Source organism: Anas acuta, chromosome 5 (assembly GCF_963932015.1).
Source record: "Anas acuta chromosome 5, bAnaAcu1.1, whole genome shotgun sequence".
Taxonomy (NCBI): domain Eukaryota; kingdom Metazoa; phylum Chordata; class Aves; order Anseriformes; family Anatidae; genus Anas; species Anas acuta.
Window position 1 is genome coordinate 31,066,254 of NC_088983.1, and position 18,102 is coordinate 31,084,355.

General features: G+C 48.7%; 1 protein-coding gene across 2 annotated transcripts in view; it reads right to left on the minus strand.

Moving 5' to 3' along the window:
• Positions 1–15,083, minus strand: part of CCDC9B (coiled-coil domain containing 9B) — a 49,798-nt gene extending 34,715 nt beyond the window's left edge. Inside the window, exons 1-5 of one of the 2 annotated variants that reach the window (XM_068683649.1) lie at positions 14,833–15,083; positions 9,846–9,959; positions 8,852–8,956; positions 8,358–8,420; positions 7,797–7,961 (exon numbers count right to left, since the gene is read on the minus strand). In XM_068683649.1, the coding sequence (XP_068539750.1) occupies positions 7,797–7,961; positions 8,358–8,420; positions 8,852–8,956; positions 9,846–9,959; positions 14,833–14,844 (459 nt within the window). In that variant the 5' untranslated portion in view covers positions 14,845–15,083. The remainder of the gene's footprint in view (positions 1–7,796; positions 7,962–8,357; positions 8,421–8,851; positions 8,957–9,845; positions 9,960–14,832) is intronic. The other variant, XM_068683651.1, reaches the window with a different exon arrangement.
• Between the last annotated feature and the right edge of the window lie 3,019 nt (positions 15,084–18,102).

Below are 18,102 nucleotides of genomic sequence, written 5' to 3' on the forward strand. Positions count from 1 at the left end.
TGGTGTAGACAGCCTCCGTAAGCAAGACCTTTTTTATCGTTTGTCCAGTCATCGAGCTTCCTAAAACACGATACCCACTTTGGAAAGTAGTGGAATATTTTCAACACCAGACCTTCAGTCTCTTGCTTATTCTGCTTTCACATTGTGTAGTTTTGCTGTCTCAGCAGAGACTGTTCTTGAGTTGGTCTATGCGTGCAGGTTGAGGAGTGGGTCCGTGTCCTGCTGTTGGTTCCAGCCACCAGAGCTGTGTGGACAAAGTGGGGATTTTTTATACATTCCCTTAACCGTGTAGAGCTCTGGTTTCAGGTTTCAGCTCTCGCTTCTAACAAGTTTTGCTGCCCTTAGTAGGACCCTTGCTATTTCTGCTTTTCTTGAAATAACTGAAGCCACATGTTGTGTTCACAGTAAGGATCTGCTGCCAATCTGCTCAATGCCGTTCTGGTTCTTTCTGTGGTGTTCCCAATGTTTGTGTCAATGCAGTCTACTTTGACTGCTGCCATGGACCGAGCAGATATCTGTGAGCCACCCCCCAGCAATGTCAAGATCCTTTTCCTGAGAGAGTAAAAGTTGATAATCAAGAGAACAGGCAATCATTTAAATAAGGAGTACAACTGCCTGGGCGTCTACCATGGCCAGCCAGTCAACTGCACTTCTACCTGGAGCACGTATGTATGCCCTGAAGGTGTCCCCATACCTAAAAGCTCTGTGAGCTGTTTTAAAGGTCTTAGACTAAGTATCTGTCTCAAGAAAGATGTGATTTTAGCAGCTGGGACAGAGCCAGAAAGCTGAAAACCAGAATCTAAACTGCTCTGAAATCCCTATTTTACCTTTCCTCCATGAGTAGGGCATACTATAGTGTCCTTAACTGCAAATCCCATTGCAGTCACAAGATTACCCGTGATTGCATTACTACAGCTTAATAGCTGACTGCCTGATTTTTAAAATAAAGTGAGAACCAGCTGAAGATGTGAAGACAGATAGCAACTTTGGCGTCAGTGACCAGAGAATGTTGGATTTTAGGAGACTGAGAGTATTGAGGAAGGCAAGCAGCAGACTCAAGAACATGGCCTTCTGGAAAGGAGATTTTGGCTCGTTCAGGGAACTGGTATGCAGGATCCCACAGGAAACAGTCTGAAGGGGAAAGAAGCCCAAGAGATCTGACTGATTTTCATAGACAAGGCTCAAGAACATAAGTAAGGACTTACTGTTGTGCAAGAAATGAGTACGTGTGGTAGGAGGCCACCTGGGCTGAGCAGGGAGCTCCTAGTTACACTAAATGAGAAAAGGGAGTCTGTAGGAGGTGGGAAGGAATAGGGTCTCCAAGAAGAATGCAGGAGCAGCACCTGGGGGTGCAGGGATGGAGTTAGGAAAGCCAAAGCTCAGCTGGGATTGAAACTGGGGAGAGATGTGGAGGTCAGCAAGAAGGACTTCTGTACGTATATTAAGCAGCAAAGAAAGATGAAGAAAGATGTTGGCCTGCTGTGGAATGGGGTGAGCAACTTAGTGCTACGAGACATGGAAAAAAATGAGGTACTCTATACTTTCGTTGCCACAGTCTTTTACTGGCAAGATCTGCCCAGCCTCTCAGACATGCTCAGAGAAAGGTCAAGAGGCAAGGGAGACAAGCTGCCACAAGGGGAAGTACGGCTCAAGTGAAGGGAAAAAAATCACAATAGTAGTGGTCAAACAGTTGAAAACAGGTGCCCAAAGCAGCTGGGAAATACCCATTGATGGAGATTTTCAGAACTTGACTGGACTCAGCCCTGAGCAACCTCTGACAACCTTGAAGTCAGCTGTGGACAGTAGCTGGGGACAGGACTAGATGGCCTCCTGATGTCCCATCCCACATCAGTTGTTTTATGGTTCTGTTGTTGTTTTCAGGTTGTTAGCCTGCCTCAGCTCTGAAGGAAAACCTGTTTAGATTTTGTGTGTGTACATGCACAAACGTATGTGTGCAGATGTGTGCAAGCATAGTAATTTTGCCTGTTTTCTTCAGCTTGTGGCTTTTACATGTATACAGCAAGAACTAGGTAGTACAGACATGAATTCAGTATCAACCAAACACAATGTTTGGAAGTACTTAGGTTGTGGCTTTTAAGTGGCACCTGCTTCTCAATGACAGAATCACTTCATGTCCAGAGCTAACATAGCTCCATTGCCAGAACTATTGGCCAATACAAACACAGGATGTTTTAAAACTAGAAGTATATTTCGAGTCCTATTTATATTCTGTGATTCATGTATTTTATTCCTAATTTTCACTGAAACCAGAGACCGGAATTATAATGGTCAGCACAGGATTCCTACTTGCAGTCAAAGCCACCAATGTGGCTTTTCTTTACGCTGCTGCAAATCAGTATTAATGGACGTGGGTAGACAAAAAATTAACCTTTTGAATAGACTATCTTGGTCTCATATTTCAGACCACAGAGCTGTGCTGGATAATTTGAAGCTGCAAATCTCTTCTGCCATCCTCTTTGGGTTCATAGGGCAATATCTGTGGTCACAGGAGTATTCTCATTCATGTTAGCAGTTATGCTGAGCTGACCCAGTAGCTCAGAAACACAGCATTAACATGGTCATTTTAGGAAGATACAAATGGGAAATGCCTTGTGATAAACACAGGAAAATGCAGTTTTATTTGACTCTTCCTTTATAGACTATGTAAACGGCTACCTCTTATACAGTAGCTTGCCAAGTTAGCTAACTGAATCATGTGTCTTCCAGACATATGAACAAACATTTCCCATTGAAATGAAAAGCAAGTGAAAATAAAAAGTCTTGTTAGCTGCTCTGAAAACCTAAGCATTCCTATTTAAACTTTCTCCCACAGCTAGTGAGGATGAAGTGGAAAACGCCATTGTGTGTGCTTCACAATTCCCCTTTATAAGGGAAACTAAACAGTTTCTTATGCCTTGAGACATGGAAGAAAAGTGCTTAGCAGTTTTTCAAGGCCCCCTACACATCATGGGTCCACAACTTAACCCTAGTAATGCCAGGGCAGTCACAACAGGGACAAAACCAGCCACCCCTGGTTTTGGAATACATGTAGGTGTATGCAAGATTGTACCCCTCTTTTTTCTCTCCCCACACCAGCCTGTCCTCTTCTAAAAACCTGTTCCTCACTCACATCTGTTGGGTGGAGGGCTCTATAAAGCAATCTGGGCAATTGCCCAAGGCAATCTGTAAGGCAATTTTCTGTGAAAAAGTCTCTTTCTTTCTTTTCCCCAGCTTCTGCCTCCCTGTCAGCAACCCTCGAGCCAAGGAGGCTGCCTACTGCCACCCAGGAACTGTGCAGCCCAAGCAATGCACGGCTGCTTCCTCAGTATGCAAACAGTCCCACAAAGGACAGCATTCTCCCACCATAAGAGCAAAGTTCTTGGGAATCACAGGAACGACTCAGGTTAGACCCCCTGCATAAGGCTCAGTTTTCCATGACAACTATCTGGGGAAGTGCTGAGAGCTGCTGGTAACCTCTGAAGATAGCCGGATCCATTGTGACTTGCAGAATAGGCTCTGAACTGCTTGCTGTCCTGTTTCCCTGCTCTATTTCTGGCATGAATCAGAGGCTGAAAATAGGGTTTGACTTTGCCTTGGAACCACTGAATTGCTCAAGACTGTTACTTTGGTGCTGAAGCTGTACATTACTTTTTTCTTCAATTGTTATTATTCCCAGGAAATACCTCTGCTCCAGGGATAATTCTGAGTTTCCTGGGGCATTCAAGGCAATATATTTTTCCTTCTTTTAAACCCTGAGCAGGCATGTGCAGTAATCTCAGGCTGTCCTGGGCTAATTAATGAACTGGTGAGTTGGGTTGCCCTGCCCTAAGAAAAGCACCAATACAAGGTGTTTAGCATCCCTGATAATGTTTGTTTATTTATTTATTTATATTATTATTTATTAATTTGTTTTGTTTGTTTGTTTTTCATGAAGAAAGCAAGTCCAGTGATGGCTTAGCAGGGTAATAGCAAGCTATGGTTCCATGGCTTGTACTTCAAACATTAATTCCAGCTTAAGTCAACAGCCATACCCTAGAGCTCTTTTAGGTGTTTAGGTGGCAATGACCTGTCCTTTGGACAAATAACATGGTCACAAGTAACTCCTGCCAGGGAGGCTCAGCACTGAGTGGGTATGTCTGAAAGACAGGCTAATCCCTTACTGCCTGAGAAAGTCCTTCCTGAGGACAGCAACAAAAACAACAACAGCAAAGCCCCAGTGTGAAAACCCAAGAACCAATGCAGAGGGGCTTGTACCCAAACACAGCAAACAAGACTGAAGCTCCAAAGCACGTTACTGGATTTACAGGAAGGTGGCACCTTCCTAGGGACATTATATGTTAAAAGTCACAGTAGGAAGGCTGGCACATTGGCAAAGCCATTAAACCCTGCAGTTTACAGAGCAGATGGTAGGGAAGGCCGAGAGGCTGATACAGGAAATATCTCTTTAGCAGAGCAGTGATAGCTAGACTTAAATAGGAGTGGGAGACCACTGACTTTTCCATGAAATACCCTTTTCCCTCCCTCCCTATGCTACTTCTGGCTAAGACGGGTCGCCTGAAGGCACATTCTGCTTAACATGCCAGCACATCTTTTGCTCGTTTGCTATTTTAAGAATATCAGAGATTTCCTAGATTGCTTGTCCCACATTGGGAAATCCTGGCCCTCAGCAGGCGAGCTCCCAAAGCGAGGGATGTCAGATGAGGAAAGTGCCCATGCAGAGCCAACGGGAACAGGGAGCAGGGCCCAAACAGGCAGCAGCGCCTGGCAGAGCCACCTCTTCCCCTCCACGGGATCTGTCCCTGCTCACTCGCTGCCTGTGTGAGATTTGAGACTCTGGCACTAGCTATTTAGCTGCAGGCAGGCAAAGCTACACTGTTCGTGACAGCTACACCCTGGTAACAGTTCACTGAGAATCTGCAAATGGAGAAATGCCCCTCTTATGTCTGAGGCATGCCCTAGCTGGCAAAGAGGGTGTTAAAAATGCCCACCTGAGGGGTGTCAGGAAAAAGAACATGGGGAACAAAGTGCTGTCCAGTTTATACAACTTTCCAGCTGCCCTTCCATTGGAGCTTCTCCCTTTGTTGTGATTTGTGACACTGAGGTTTTAGAGCAAATTGTTTTCTGCACAGCCCAGCTGCTCTGTTGCTTGAACCTTGCAGTGGTCATAGGAAAAATATTGGTGGGGCAAATGAAATAGGCCTATTTTGTCATTCCAGTATCACCAAGCAAGTCTCTTTGTGGACACCTGGTGAAGCCTTGCTCACTGGGAAGCTGAGGCAAATTATCTACACTCTCTTTTAATCTTCAGCAGCCCAGAGGATGCCTTAATAGAGCAGTAATAATAAATAAGATTGTACTTCATGTGACAGCAAATACAATTCTGTCCAAAATCCTGGTAATTTTCCTCTCTCACCCTGCACAGTTCCACACTCTTCCTACTCACCAATTTGAAGAACTAAATTTAAGGTAACTAAAGGAATGTTCTGAACTGACGCCACCGGAACATTCAGCAATAAATCAGTTTTCCTCTGTCATCAAGTCAGGCTGCTGGGTTGTGCTTTACACCAACACTCATGAGCCCCTGGGGGGTTGCTAAGGCCTGAAAAAAGTACTTAATGCAGCAAATTTGTATATACTGTACAATAGGGAACTTATGGGAAGTTTCCATCAAGGTCTGCATTTCCGGCAGAAAAATCTCAGAGGTCTATTAATTGGCCATGCTGAAAAACATTGGTGCAGAGTTTAAGGCAGCAATGTGCTTTAGCTGCCAGTGCTCTGCGCTAATACAAATCCCCATCTAGGATTTGAATTCTGAGCTGTAGATTACGGAAAGGGCTCCAGGGGACACAGCCTGTCTGTGAGAGGCATTCACTCTGCAAATGTAATTGCTTCAAATGAAAGTCCCCCGCATACAACTACATGGCCATGAGAAACCTTGGAGGAGACTCTTAAATATTTCACTGATAAAGTTCAGTCAGTAATGAGGGATTTCTACGTATCCTCTATTCTAAGAAAAAAAAAAAAAAAAAGGCATTTTTTTTCTTTCTTTTGTATTAGAAGGTGGTTTGGTTGTTATGGAATGTGATTTCATTCGAAAGGGATGTTCACGCTACTGGTTATGTATCTGGAACGGAGGAAATGAGAGGCCTCATTCTCTTTCTCCTGAAAAATCATTCTGAAAGCTACATTATTTCCAAAATGATTCAGTTCCTTCAAGGTAACATACAATGACTTCATAATGGTGCAGTGATTGTAGCCTGCTTCTTCATGGAAAAAAAGGCTAGCTAGGTCAGGGAGAAACAGAAATGAAAAGGCATTCGAGGCACAAAATTGGAAAAACATTTCCAAGCTGCCTCGGAGGGAGTAAATGGCTCTCTGCCTTTTGTTTACAGCCAAGGTTTTCAGCACTCCTACCTCAAAGCGCCAGGGTAGCAGGAAGGGTGGGGGCTCGCTTCATTACCCTGGGAAATGGCTTTGGCCTGGACCTTGCTTCACAAAAGCCCTCTCAGATTTTGTGGGCCAAACATGTTGCTGTGCCTAAAATGGGCTCCAGGGGAGCAACGTTTGCTGCCACTGTTTCCTTTTCCCGGTGCTGCCCTGGCAGAAATGGGCTGACCTCATCTGCCCCAGTGGCTTAGCGAGGCAGGGGATGGAGGGCTGAGGCTTTCTGTCTGCTTCCCGTGGGCACAGTCTGCACAAAGGGTCCGTGCTCATCTTGGCGGTGTGTCTCCAGGTGTCTCACTGGTGTCTAATTAGTGTTAATCAATTAACAGATAATTCTGCTTCCTATGCTCTTGTGGAACATATTAAACACAGTACCAGCTGCAGCAGTAACCTTCTCCAGAGGCTCACTAACTAGAGGGCTTCGCTGAATTCCCATGCAGGTGCCCGTGCACGTGCAGGTATTACGTTTTTCCAGGGGAGGTGGCAGTTCTGGTCCTTGTTCCTATTGATCTCAGTGGCCAAACTCAGTAACACCAGCATGAACAGGATCATTTCCCTGGGATATAGCAGAGGTAAATAAGAGCGTGAAGCTCATACAGGCGCATATTTCCTTGGGCATGTTGCCAACACTAACTGCCAAACTTTTATCAAATCCTTCCTGCCAAAACTTCAGAAAATCATTACATCTAGATGCACAGACTCCACGAGAGATAGGGGTAGCAGCTAGGAAGGAATGTTCTGGCATGATCAATTTCAATTACTTTTTCTGTTTCGCAAAATTTCTAATTAAGTCTGAAAATACTGGGGCACATTTGCTGCCCAGCACATTGGCAGCTGCAACTGATACTCATGTCACTTTGGATTTTATTCTGCATTTAGGACTTTCTGGAATAGAGCAACAGGGAGAAATGATGCTGTTTTTACCACTAAACATCATTGCCTCCCTGGGAATAGCTAAGGAGCAATGCAGCTAAATCTGTCTGGGCTCTTGCTTATCTCCATCCCTTTTCCAGGCACAGCAACAGAGTTTAACACCCTGCTGCTGGCCCAAGTGGTGGGCAATAAGGCATCTGCTCTCCCAGAAAGGGCTCTGCATGGGCTATGGATGGAGCTGCTGGGAGGTTTAGCAAGGCCTGGGGGCTGATTCCAGCAAATGACACATGGGGAGGAAAACACAGTGCATGGCAACTCGAGGTGTAGACTGAGGCTGTGACAAGGGATCGAGAAATGAGAAGAAAGGAATGGGAGGGGATCTATTCTCTTCAGAGAGGAGACAGTGGGGGACAGGCTGAGCAGAAAGCTCAAGTGAGAGGCAGAACAGAAGCCCCTTTGTAATCTTCTTCCCTGCTCACCTTGGCTTTGTTGTCCATGGTAACAGCCAGCTGCATCCTTTTCCCCATTCTGAACGTGAACATATGATCTGCTTCCTCCTCCTCCTCCTCCTCTTCCTCACTGCCAATGCCAAATCCAGGGCTTGTAGCACAGGGACTCCATTTCTCGCTCACCACCCTTTTGTCCTGGGAAATGAAGCACTTCCATGAGCAAATCCCAGCCCCTTAGCTCACTGGGGTGTTCCCCTTCCCCAAACACACTTGCCCATGAGCAGGGCAGGCCGGTTAAGGAAATGGCAAGCCTTGCCCTGAGGAAGTTTTCTGTGCCCGGCGCTGTGCCGTGACATTCCTATGGAACAAGGGGCTCGTTGTCTGCTCAGCAGCAAAAGCCACAATTACAGAGGGTCTGGAAAATCCTTTGCACTTACAAATCTGACATTTCAGACTAAAATACCAGAGTTTTAGGAAACAAATGTCACCCTCCTCTCTTTCTGCAGCACTCTGAGTTAGATCAGGAAAGCCTAAGTCCTGATGGAGATTGCCTGGGAAGCCAAGTGGATGGCTCCTGAGGGTCGTGCTCACCATCGAGAGGGCTGGGCTATCTTGTCCATAGTGTTCAGTCTGGGTAATTGCATCTTTCAGGTCCTGTATGAGAGAAAAACGTGTGCAACAACGCACCTCCAGAGAAAAGCAAGGGCCAGGGCGTGGTGAAGTGAGCAATGCACTAGCCTGGATCTAACAACCCAGGAGCACTGACTGCGGAGGAGGAGGGTTGGTCTGGCTCAGCCTTGGACATCCCCCGGGGGTTAATGCAGGACTGGCCTGGTGATTTACCAGCTCCCACACTGCCAGGAGAGGAGGACAGGCTTTGCGAGACACAGATCTGGGGCAGTCAGGAAGGATGCCTGGGACTTGGAGCATTTGACCCAAAGCCTCAGAGCAGCCAAGGGCTATTTGCTTTGCAAGTACAAAGCCTAAGGAGACTGTGACTTTGCCCAGCCTGCAAGTATCCTCAGATGCACTGGCACTTGTGGAGATCCTGCTGGAGAGAGAGCTGGCTTGGAGGCAGCACTTACATTGTGAGCTTTGGTGATGGTAATAGTGAGTCCATCTTGCTTGGGTCTCCTGGAAGTAACAGCCATTCCTTCCTGCTCAGCTCGCTTTTTGTCCTCTTCTATTTCCTGAAACAGATACGTCTTTATCATCAGCCTGAACCTGTCTCTCTACAGATGTTGTCCATGTTCCTGTTTAGAATTTCTCCTAAATTCTTCTACCTCCACTTTTGAAAGGGAGTGGACCAACTTGTGTCCCTTCCACATGCCCTTGGAAGGGGTGACGGTGGCTGGGACATACGGAGAGGCTGGGAGACACACCAGGCCTGCAGAAAGGGAGAGCTGTGCACAAAAGCCAGGGTCTCCGTGACAGACTGGGGTCAGGGCATTATGTCTTGCCAGGAGAAGGTGGCTGTGATCTGCCTATCTACTAGGCAGCTTCTAGAAGCCAAGTGATGGTAGTTAGGTACGTAACATTTCATATGGAGTGAGGGTTCCTCTCCCTGACTGCTTGTAGCATTTGGTCCTTCCTATAGCTTTCAGCAAGGTACCATTTTGTTGCTGTCACCAGAAAAGGTCCAAAATGACTCCTCTGGTATCAAAGGAAATAAATCTTCTAAGCAAGATCCAGTCCAGAACTCCACTGAGTCCTTCAGCTCGAGGTCTAAGACACAACAGCTCTGTGCTGGATTCAAGACTACCTGCCCAGCTGGCAAATGTTAACCAGCTCCAAAGCCAAGAGGCTTTGTGCACAGGGAAAGAGGTGGGAAAGGTATGATAGAGACAGAGGTAGCATAAGAAGAAATGCTGATGTAGGAATGGAGATGTCAGCAAGCCTGGTTTCCAATTTCAAGAGCCATAGCAAAGGGCAGAGCTTGGCCCACCTGCTCCAAACAGTATCCTGTGTAATAATGTTATCTAACCAAGTTGTTCCTACGCTGCTGACTGTTTTCTTCATGCAGAGAGCTGTGAGGACTCCAAAACAGAGGTGGGGAAGATAAGAATCAAGTAGACTTACCTGATATCTTCGTATGAGCGCTTCATTCTTCTTCCGCAAAGCCAGGATTTTCTTATCAAGTTCAACATCTTTCTGTTCTTTCTTCCTTAGCACGGCATCATCCACTGTGGCATCCTGAAAACAGAAGGAGCAAAGCTTTTCCCAATCACCACACCAACAGGAACCAAACCTCATCCTTCTGATTGAATGGGGGGAAAGCTGAAGGGTCTTTTCCTTTCATTTCTGTACTTAGACCTCCACTTAAAAGGACACTGTACCTTTTTAGTTGAATTTTTGAATTCTTCCTGACAGAATTAACTCTTTTTTGTAATTATTTTTTTATTTTTTTTAACACTTCTGTTTGGCAGTGAGATAATTGGAGCAAAAACGTGATGGCCCACTTTGATGGCTGGCAGTAGGCTCCAGAGTTAACACAGCACTTATTAAACGAGACCTCTCCCTGCTGCTGGTTCAGGTGCTGCCAGGCACACCCAGTGCCCTCTGTCTGCATTCAGCCAGCACCTAGGTTACCGCAGGGAATTGCAAAGCAGATTTCTAAATTCTAGTGACAGCAGCGTCTGGTGGAAATTAATGCTGATGGGTATCAACTCACTGCAGCAAGCTGATCCATTTCATCTAGCCTCTGCCTGGTGTTTACAGGAAGAGCAAGGTGGCAGGGCTGAGATCTCCAAGGCACTACAGGTTTATTTTTAATCAGTGTTTTCGTGCTCTCCTTATCAGCATGGCATCTGCGTGCCTCTCCTCTGCTCACACACAGCTGGGTGAGACAAAGTGAGACTGGCGAGGGGAGGAGAGAAAACCCTAGGTTTATAGGCAGGCACCGGATTTGGTTTTGCTGCCCTTGCAGCTCCAACCAGTGGGCTACCCCCAGCCTGCCTTCCCTGCTGTTTGGACCTGTGCAGGAAATCTGCTGTAGGATCACTGCAGCAAATCTGCAGCCCACCTGCACCAGGAAAAAAAAAAAAAAAAAAAAAAAAAAGATGGGGCCCAAGGAGAAAGCTGGGCCCCATCTCCAACCCCAGCCTCGGAAACTTCCGAGCCCAGCCCCTGTGCTCTCACCTGGGCTCCTCACCCAAGGAGCCCCCTTCAGGGGTGGGCACAGCACCTCTGGGGAAGTAGATCTAATAAAAATGGAGAAGTGAGGCCACAGCAGGAGGTAAAGAAGAAGAAGACCCTTCTGGAGGGGGAGGAGAGGGCGTCTGGCTTAGCGAGGACCCTGGAGGGGCTGCTGCCAGTGGGGGGGCCCTGGCACTGCCTGAAAGGGCCAGGGCTGGGGAGCAAAAATACAGGGGAGAGGTGCTGGGAGGGGAGCGGGATGTTTTTTCCTAAGGGTCTGTTTGGTTGGGTTTATTCTTAAAGCCAGAATCCGGCATTAATAGATGGTTAATTGGCAAAGAAAACCAATTGAAATTTCTTGAATCACTAAAGCGTTTTTGCCCATGACGCATTAGCGACTCACGCTTTTTGCCAAAGCCCTCCCCATCCCTGTTGGCTTCCTAATTCCTCACAAAAATAACGACCCCTTTAAGTCAATTATCAGTTTCCCCATTTTCACAGGACCTCATCACTGCAAGCATTTCTGCTGTCCTCCCTTCTCCCAGGCCCAACAGCTCCCGGCTGTGCCCATCCCAAGGGCAAAACCCCCAGAGCATCCTCCACAGCTTGCTCTATAGCATTCGAGTGCCATTTTGCAGATGAATTATATATATATATATATATATATATATATATGCTGCCTGTATATATATATATTTACTTCTTTTTTTTTAACTCTACCTGCAGCCATGGACAAAAACATTCTCCCTAGTAATCCTGTCAGCCCCACTGGTGAAAGCCAGAGCAGCAAAGCCTGGGAAGAGCTTCTGCACCGGCTGGAGGGGTTTTTCCTTCATTAATCATGACATAGCAGGTGTGACCTCCTTCAGGGAAGGATACGTCAGGGTCTAGCCACGGCAGCTGGGGACACGGGATCTGGGTCTGACAGCCGCCGTGCCCGGGGTCCAGCCTCGAGACATAGCCAGCGGGCTTGTGAGTCCCTTTTCCTGGGAAGGGAGGGTTTCTCCTGCATTCCTGCTTTTTGCCTGGTCCTAATTAGGTCACCAGAGGAAAAAAGTGGAGCGGTGGGTATCCAGAGAAGGTGCTGTCAAACAAAGTTTTTCTTAAACTGAGCAAACACGCAGTGAGAAGCACAAGGCTTGAAAGGAAAGAGTAAAACCACAAAGCTGTAGCCCAGGGGAGGAAAGCCTTTGACTCTGCTCCATGTTCCCAGCTAGGTTTATGCACCTCATCCAGCGACTTACAGGGCTCCAGCCTCCTGAAGCTGTGCTTGCAGTGTGCCTGTACATCAAATGTGGCTGGATTTAGGCGCTGTGAACCTGACCCTTGATTTTTTGTGTCTCTCAGTGGAGTTGTTAGCATTTTACCAGGATGGGAAATGCCCAGGAATATCCTGCCTGTTTGAGAGAGCAGGATTTTGGATGAGCTGGAGGAATTATTGTCTTAATGTTACAAGGTTTTTGGCTACCCAGGAGATGGACAGAAGTAAGAAGAGGGGCACGTTTGATCCACCAGCCCTTTGGTAGTGGCCGTGCTGTGGTTTTGTCCTGTACTGGTGCAGAACCTGGGCCATGCTAATGCAGAAAATAACTTTAGATAGCACGTGGGAATTCAGCCAGGGGTTAGCATCGCTGCTCTTCCAACAGTGTCACGGGGCTCCTGGGAACCAGGGCTGCAAATCATCTGCTGTTGTATATGGCCAACGCTCGCTTTCAAAGGAAGGGATCTCCAGCTGCTGAATCACTGCACATCCCTGCAATGCAAGGTATTCCTTTCAAGGGCTTTACATGAAAAAAACAAAACAGAGCTAATGACATTTCAGCTCTGATCAAGCAGACCTGTGCTTGATCTGGACCATCACTGCAAAGAATAGGGTGATGGAGGGGGCAGAAATCACCCCCCCAAAATGTTCTTTGGAGAGAGGTCGACAGCGTGATACCATCACAGAGCAGGAGGTGGGCTGGATGTGGATGTTGTCAGAGAGCAGAGAGGATAAGGGCAGGGAAACCAGTTTGCACAAGCACATCTTCAGTCGTATCCCCACAGAGAGGCATTTCATCGGTGCTGATGTAGCAGCCCTTGCCGAGGGCAGCTCTGCCAGGACACAGGAACACATTCATGTCCAGGTGGAACAATCGGGACATTTAAACCACTCCCCCATGTTCTTCTGGTGGACAATGGGATTTTGTCAAGGTCTACAGAGAATGAAAGGCGCTTTCCCATCGCCATCCATCATCCAGGTATGTGACAGGCGAGTCGATTGTATACGTGGGTGGATACACTTTTGTGGCCATTTTACAAGCCTGATTAAAGCTGAATTCAGTGTTTACCTGAACAGAAGCTATTCTGTGAGCTCTAAATTGGCAGGTTTGGCGTTTGCCGGGTGCTGGGGTGTTGGCTGCTTGAGGGTGGGATCAAAGCGGTGCATGCCCTCAAACACACCCCTTTCATCTTCAAATCGCTTTGAACAAAGACCGACGGAGCCGCCCGCTCGGGCAGAATTCAGAAACTCCTGCAGAGACTGTACTCGCGCTCTTCTCTGTTAGCAGGCAAAAGATGGAGAAGTCCTGCCAGGCCGTTCTGCCTCCCTGCACGTTTGTCAGCATTTTGCATCGCCACACAGCTACTGCGGGGGGAAGGGGGTCTTTCTATATCCAGCTGGAAACAAATCACTCAGAGGAAAGTTTCACTGGTATTCACCACTTCACCTCCACATTATTAACGAAGCCATTCGGGTACTTCTGCGTGATGTTCCAGCGAGTGCTGGGGAGCTGCGGATGCCCCTTCCTCGCAGCCCCCAGGGCCACCAAGCATCCCACGGGGCACAGAGGCGCCGAGCAGCGTTTTGAGCCCACGCAGCGGCTCGCAGGGGCTCACCCATTGTGCAAGGCAGCCAAGTCAGCGTTTGCTGGCCAGCCACCGCGCCGAGCCGGCCAACGGCCGGGGGGATGTGGCCACCTCTCACTGCAGGAACGAAGCTGCCACCCCAGCCCCTGCTGAAGCTGGTGCTTGGGATGAGAAGTGGCCACGCTGTGCCCTTCCCAGAATAAAGCTCTTCCGGGGAAGCCAGGTGCCCGTATGTCACGGCGATGGGCGAGTTATAAATGCCTTTGGCAGAACGACCACGCGATGGCTTTGAATCAGAAAGCAGCCGAACCCAGTTCCTCCTCGATAGTGAGGCAGAGCTGCAGAAAGGGAGGCCTGCTTCTATCCCCAATAAAATGTCACGGAAGGAGAAATGGAGAGCAAGTGCCTTCGCACTTCAATTACATGCTGACATCTCGCTCTGCCGTGCCCCTGTACCCCGGTGGCACACACACGCGCACGGTGCAGCTCATCGGGGGCTGAGGGGTGTCTCGCTCAGGGCTGTGTCTGCATGCAGCGTTTTCCTGCATACCTCTCCGACCATCTGCCTCTCTAGTGAGAGCCCTCGGAGGCAGCACGGGTGGGAAAGAGCGAGGGACAGGAGGTTGGGGGGAGGGACGGGAAGAGAGGAGCGGGGGCTTGAGCTAACCCTCTTCTGCACGAGCAAACGCATCCGCTCTTTTTAAGAGATATTCTCTGCCCTTGACAGCTGCGGCTGAAACCCTTGCCGGGATGGGCAACATCCAGCCCTCCCCGGCTGGGTGCTCCCTGTTCCAGTCTCCCACCCACCCGGGAGCACATTGTCCTGAGCCTGCCACCGCAACCTGCGACATGCGAGCCCCGGCACCCAAAATCCTCCCCCACCACAACATTCCCCCCCTCCTCCATGACGCAGCAGGGTTCGTTTACTCTCTGTAAGCAAGGAATAAAAAAATAATAAATAAAAAAAAAACAACAAAGCCACAAGCACCAAAAGGCCACCCCGAGCGCGAGTCGTTTCATGGTCTTTTTAGGCGAGAGCCCCCGCTGCCCCGCGCCCCCCCGGGACCCCAAAGGCAGCACTCACAGCTCGGTGCATGTCGGACGTCGGCAGCAAAGCCCGGCGGATTCCAGCGCAGAGCTAAAAGAGGAGAGCCATCAGACGGCCTTTCTCAGCACTGGTTGCACAGCATACAAGATCATGTTTTGATTACAAAAGCCTCGCCTGGGCTCCCAGCCAAGAGCACTGGCTGCCTAATATACCAAGCGCAGACAGGGTTTTGAGTGCCTGTGTCCTCCTCTCCGATCTCACTCTCTTTTTAAAAGAAACACTCCCCCTTTTCCCCCCTCCTGACTCCTTTTAACTTCCTGATGCCACAAGCCCTTGTTCAAAGTGGAGAAAGCTAGCGAACAATGAAAAATGGATCAGGCAAACAGCTTGACTTCGCTTCGTGGCCATTCATGGGGTCGTGTTATTTGTTATGCATGGCTAGCTGCACGCCTGGCGGGGAATTGTGAAAATATCTGGGGTCCTGAATGTCTTGTCAGTGCGAGTATGTGCATGAGCCTTCACGGGAAAACAAGTGCCAGACTTGCCTTTTTCTCTTTATTTTCATTATTCTCTGGGAATTATTTCCCTGCGTTAAAAAGGCACCTTTCGTTCAGGGAGGGGGGAGAAGCGATGCTGTGGGCTGTATGCTGTCAGCTTGGCACTGTGAATGGCAAAAAGCACAGCTAAGGGAGAGGGTCCCTCAGTAAGCCCCCACTGAAACTGCAAAAAGGACCCCATAAGAGTCACAGAGGGGCTTTCCGAAACAGGCAGCATTTATCTTCTTTGTCTTGGGTTGCTGCACTCAAGCCCTTATCTCAGCACCTTGTCCCATCCTATGTGCTATTCCCACCCTCATTGCAGACAGGTGCCTTTTCCTTCACCCTCCGAGAGACCTAGACCCTACAAGAGATGAACAGGAGCTGGAAGCACACAGGGGGATATTTTGTTGCCCAAAGACTTTCCCCCACCCCAAACTTCATGAGAATCCTGCTTTGTTTGCATGTCATAGCATTAAAAAAGGAGTTCCTCTGCTGCAGGTACCTATCCCCTCTAATGCTTCTGAGCAGGTCAACCACTCACAAAATCCAGAAAGCTCAACCCCAGATCTGACATGGTTAAAAGGAAGCTTTTAAAAGACTTTGAAGAACTTTGAACCCAGCTCCTCCTCTGCACTTAACTCTAACTACTGGAGATCAGGGCTACTAAACAAGGGGAAAGCATGGCTTAGCTAAAGTGCTTTGAGGGAAAGACTGACCCATATTAATTAGTAGCTTCTCCAATGATGAAAGGGACTTGAAGCCATTTCCCAGGCAATGCCTCTGGATGCAGGCTTGAGGAAGGAAATGAAGTCTCTCCTGTGGATGGAAGCTTGGGAGAAAGACACAAGAGCCTTGCTAGAGCCCAAGTGCCCAGCAAGAGGTTTGTGATGGAGAAGCCTGTGCAGGTGTGGAGCCAAGCAAAGCCCTTCCTCGCCCTGGGAACCCACCTGAGCCAGAGGGAACTGGAAGGATGCTGCTGCCTTGGGTTTCCAGGGGAGTATAGTCCCTTGTGAGGGTGGAGCACATTTTTAGTTGGGCTGGGGGCCAGAGGGACAGGGTCAGCCCTGGAAGATGATGCTGGGCTGACTCGAGGCAATGCTCATGGAAACACTCTTCTCCATTGCCAGTGCCATATCCTGCTGGTACGGTGGACATGTTTCTGAGCTCAAGGAATCTGCACACACCAACAACCAGCTCCAGATTAACACAGAGACCCACTTGATTATCCCAAATATTGAGGCCAGGTTGTATGCACAGTGCAGGGTAAATGCCACGCGCAGTGGGGTCTGTTGTACCCCTGGATCTCATTAGCTAGCGGTGCTTTTCATAACCAAGCTGTCAAAGCTTGAGCTGAGCACTCACAAGCAGTTCCTACAGATTTCACAGCCACGGCATCCCAGGTCCCTGCTCTCATGGATGGTGCAGCCAGGCTCTTCCAGTGGTGAGCAGTGCCATGAGCAGGCACAGAGTGTCCCAAAATACCCTTGCCTTTGCTAATGACTCTGGTGAACTGCAGTTTCCTCCAGGGCAGCGTCCGCTGCCCTCAACACAGACAGCTGATGTTTCTCAGCTGTCCTTCACCCTGTCTGTCAGAGTGGCATAAATGAAAGGCATCTACTTCTGCATCGTCATCTGAGACAGATGAAATGATGTTTTAATGCTGTGGACACAGAAACCCAAGGGCAAAAGGGGCCAGTTAAGGGAGCAGCATCTGCAGCTTCAGCAGTGGGGCAGAACAGGCCGGTTTGGGGACCTGTTGGTGCTCTTGGTACTCTCACAGGATAGAAAGCAGGACCTTATAAATATGCTGAGATTTGTGGGGTTATATGCATGCACATATGTTTGCTTATACATGGTTTCATGGCCAGGAAGGGCTGCAATAACTCCAGAGCTGCCCTCACCTTGAGGGCTTTCTCTGAACTGTCAAAAACTCTGCTCTTATGTGGGTGTTATAGCTGGGTCCAGTGCTGCCTTCCCGTGGGATCTGTGCCTACATCAGGATAAGGGTGGTCTTCAGGACCACCACTCCAGCCCTGGGGAGCACTGAAACCCTGAGGTCAGCCACTTGGGAAGGAGAGGAGCCAGAGATGGTCCCAGTCTGCTGTTCCAGTGAGAGGGATGTGCTGGGTACGAGACATTTTGGTGGTCCTGCAGGACCTCAGGACACACCAAAACCTGTTAACACGAGCACCCTCACCTTGGTGGCTGAAGCACATCAGTACTGCTCTCTCAGGCAGTTGGCAGCAGCTATTTCCCAGCATATATCAACTTGACAGAGTACTTCAGACAGCGCATGTGTGTTACATCCGTGTGTGACAGTATGACATTTGGAGAAAACAGCTTAATTACTCACACAGGAATTTGTCCACCACCCCCAAGGTAATCCCTTTATTGTTCTAAAATAGCCAGAAGACCTTTAATAAGCAGGATGGCCTGTTTCTGAGTTGTTTATCGTGCTCTGTCCTCTGCGGGCTGGCTTGTGGCACTCTGAGGCCTGCTTGACACAGAAGCCATGGGGCGTACCCTGTGCAGGTACCCCAGGTTGGCTCTGTACTTTCCTCTTTGTGGCAGGGGGAATGTATCAGCTGTTGCTAACTATCGGCACCCCCTGAGGGAGCAGTCCCTGTGGTGGACAGAAGTTTGCTTTCAGAAAAGCCCGAAAGCTGGAGGAACCAAGAGGACGTGAGGAAATTTTTGCCATGGATGTGTGATGTGGGCTTGGCTGACCTCCCATAAGCAGAGCCTCCAGCTGCCCACTCGGAGGCCC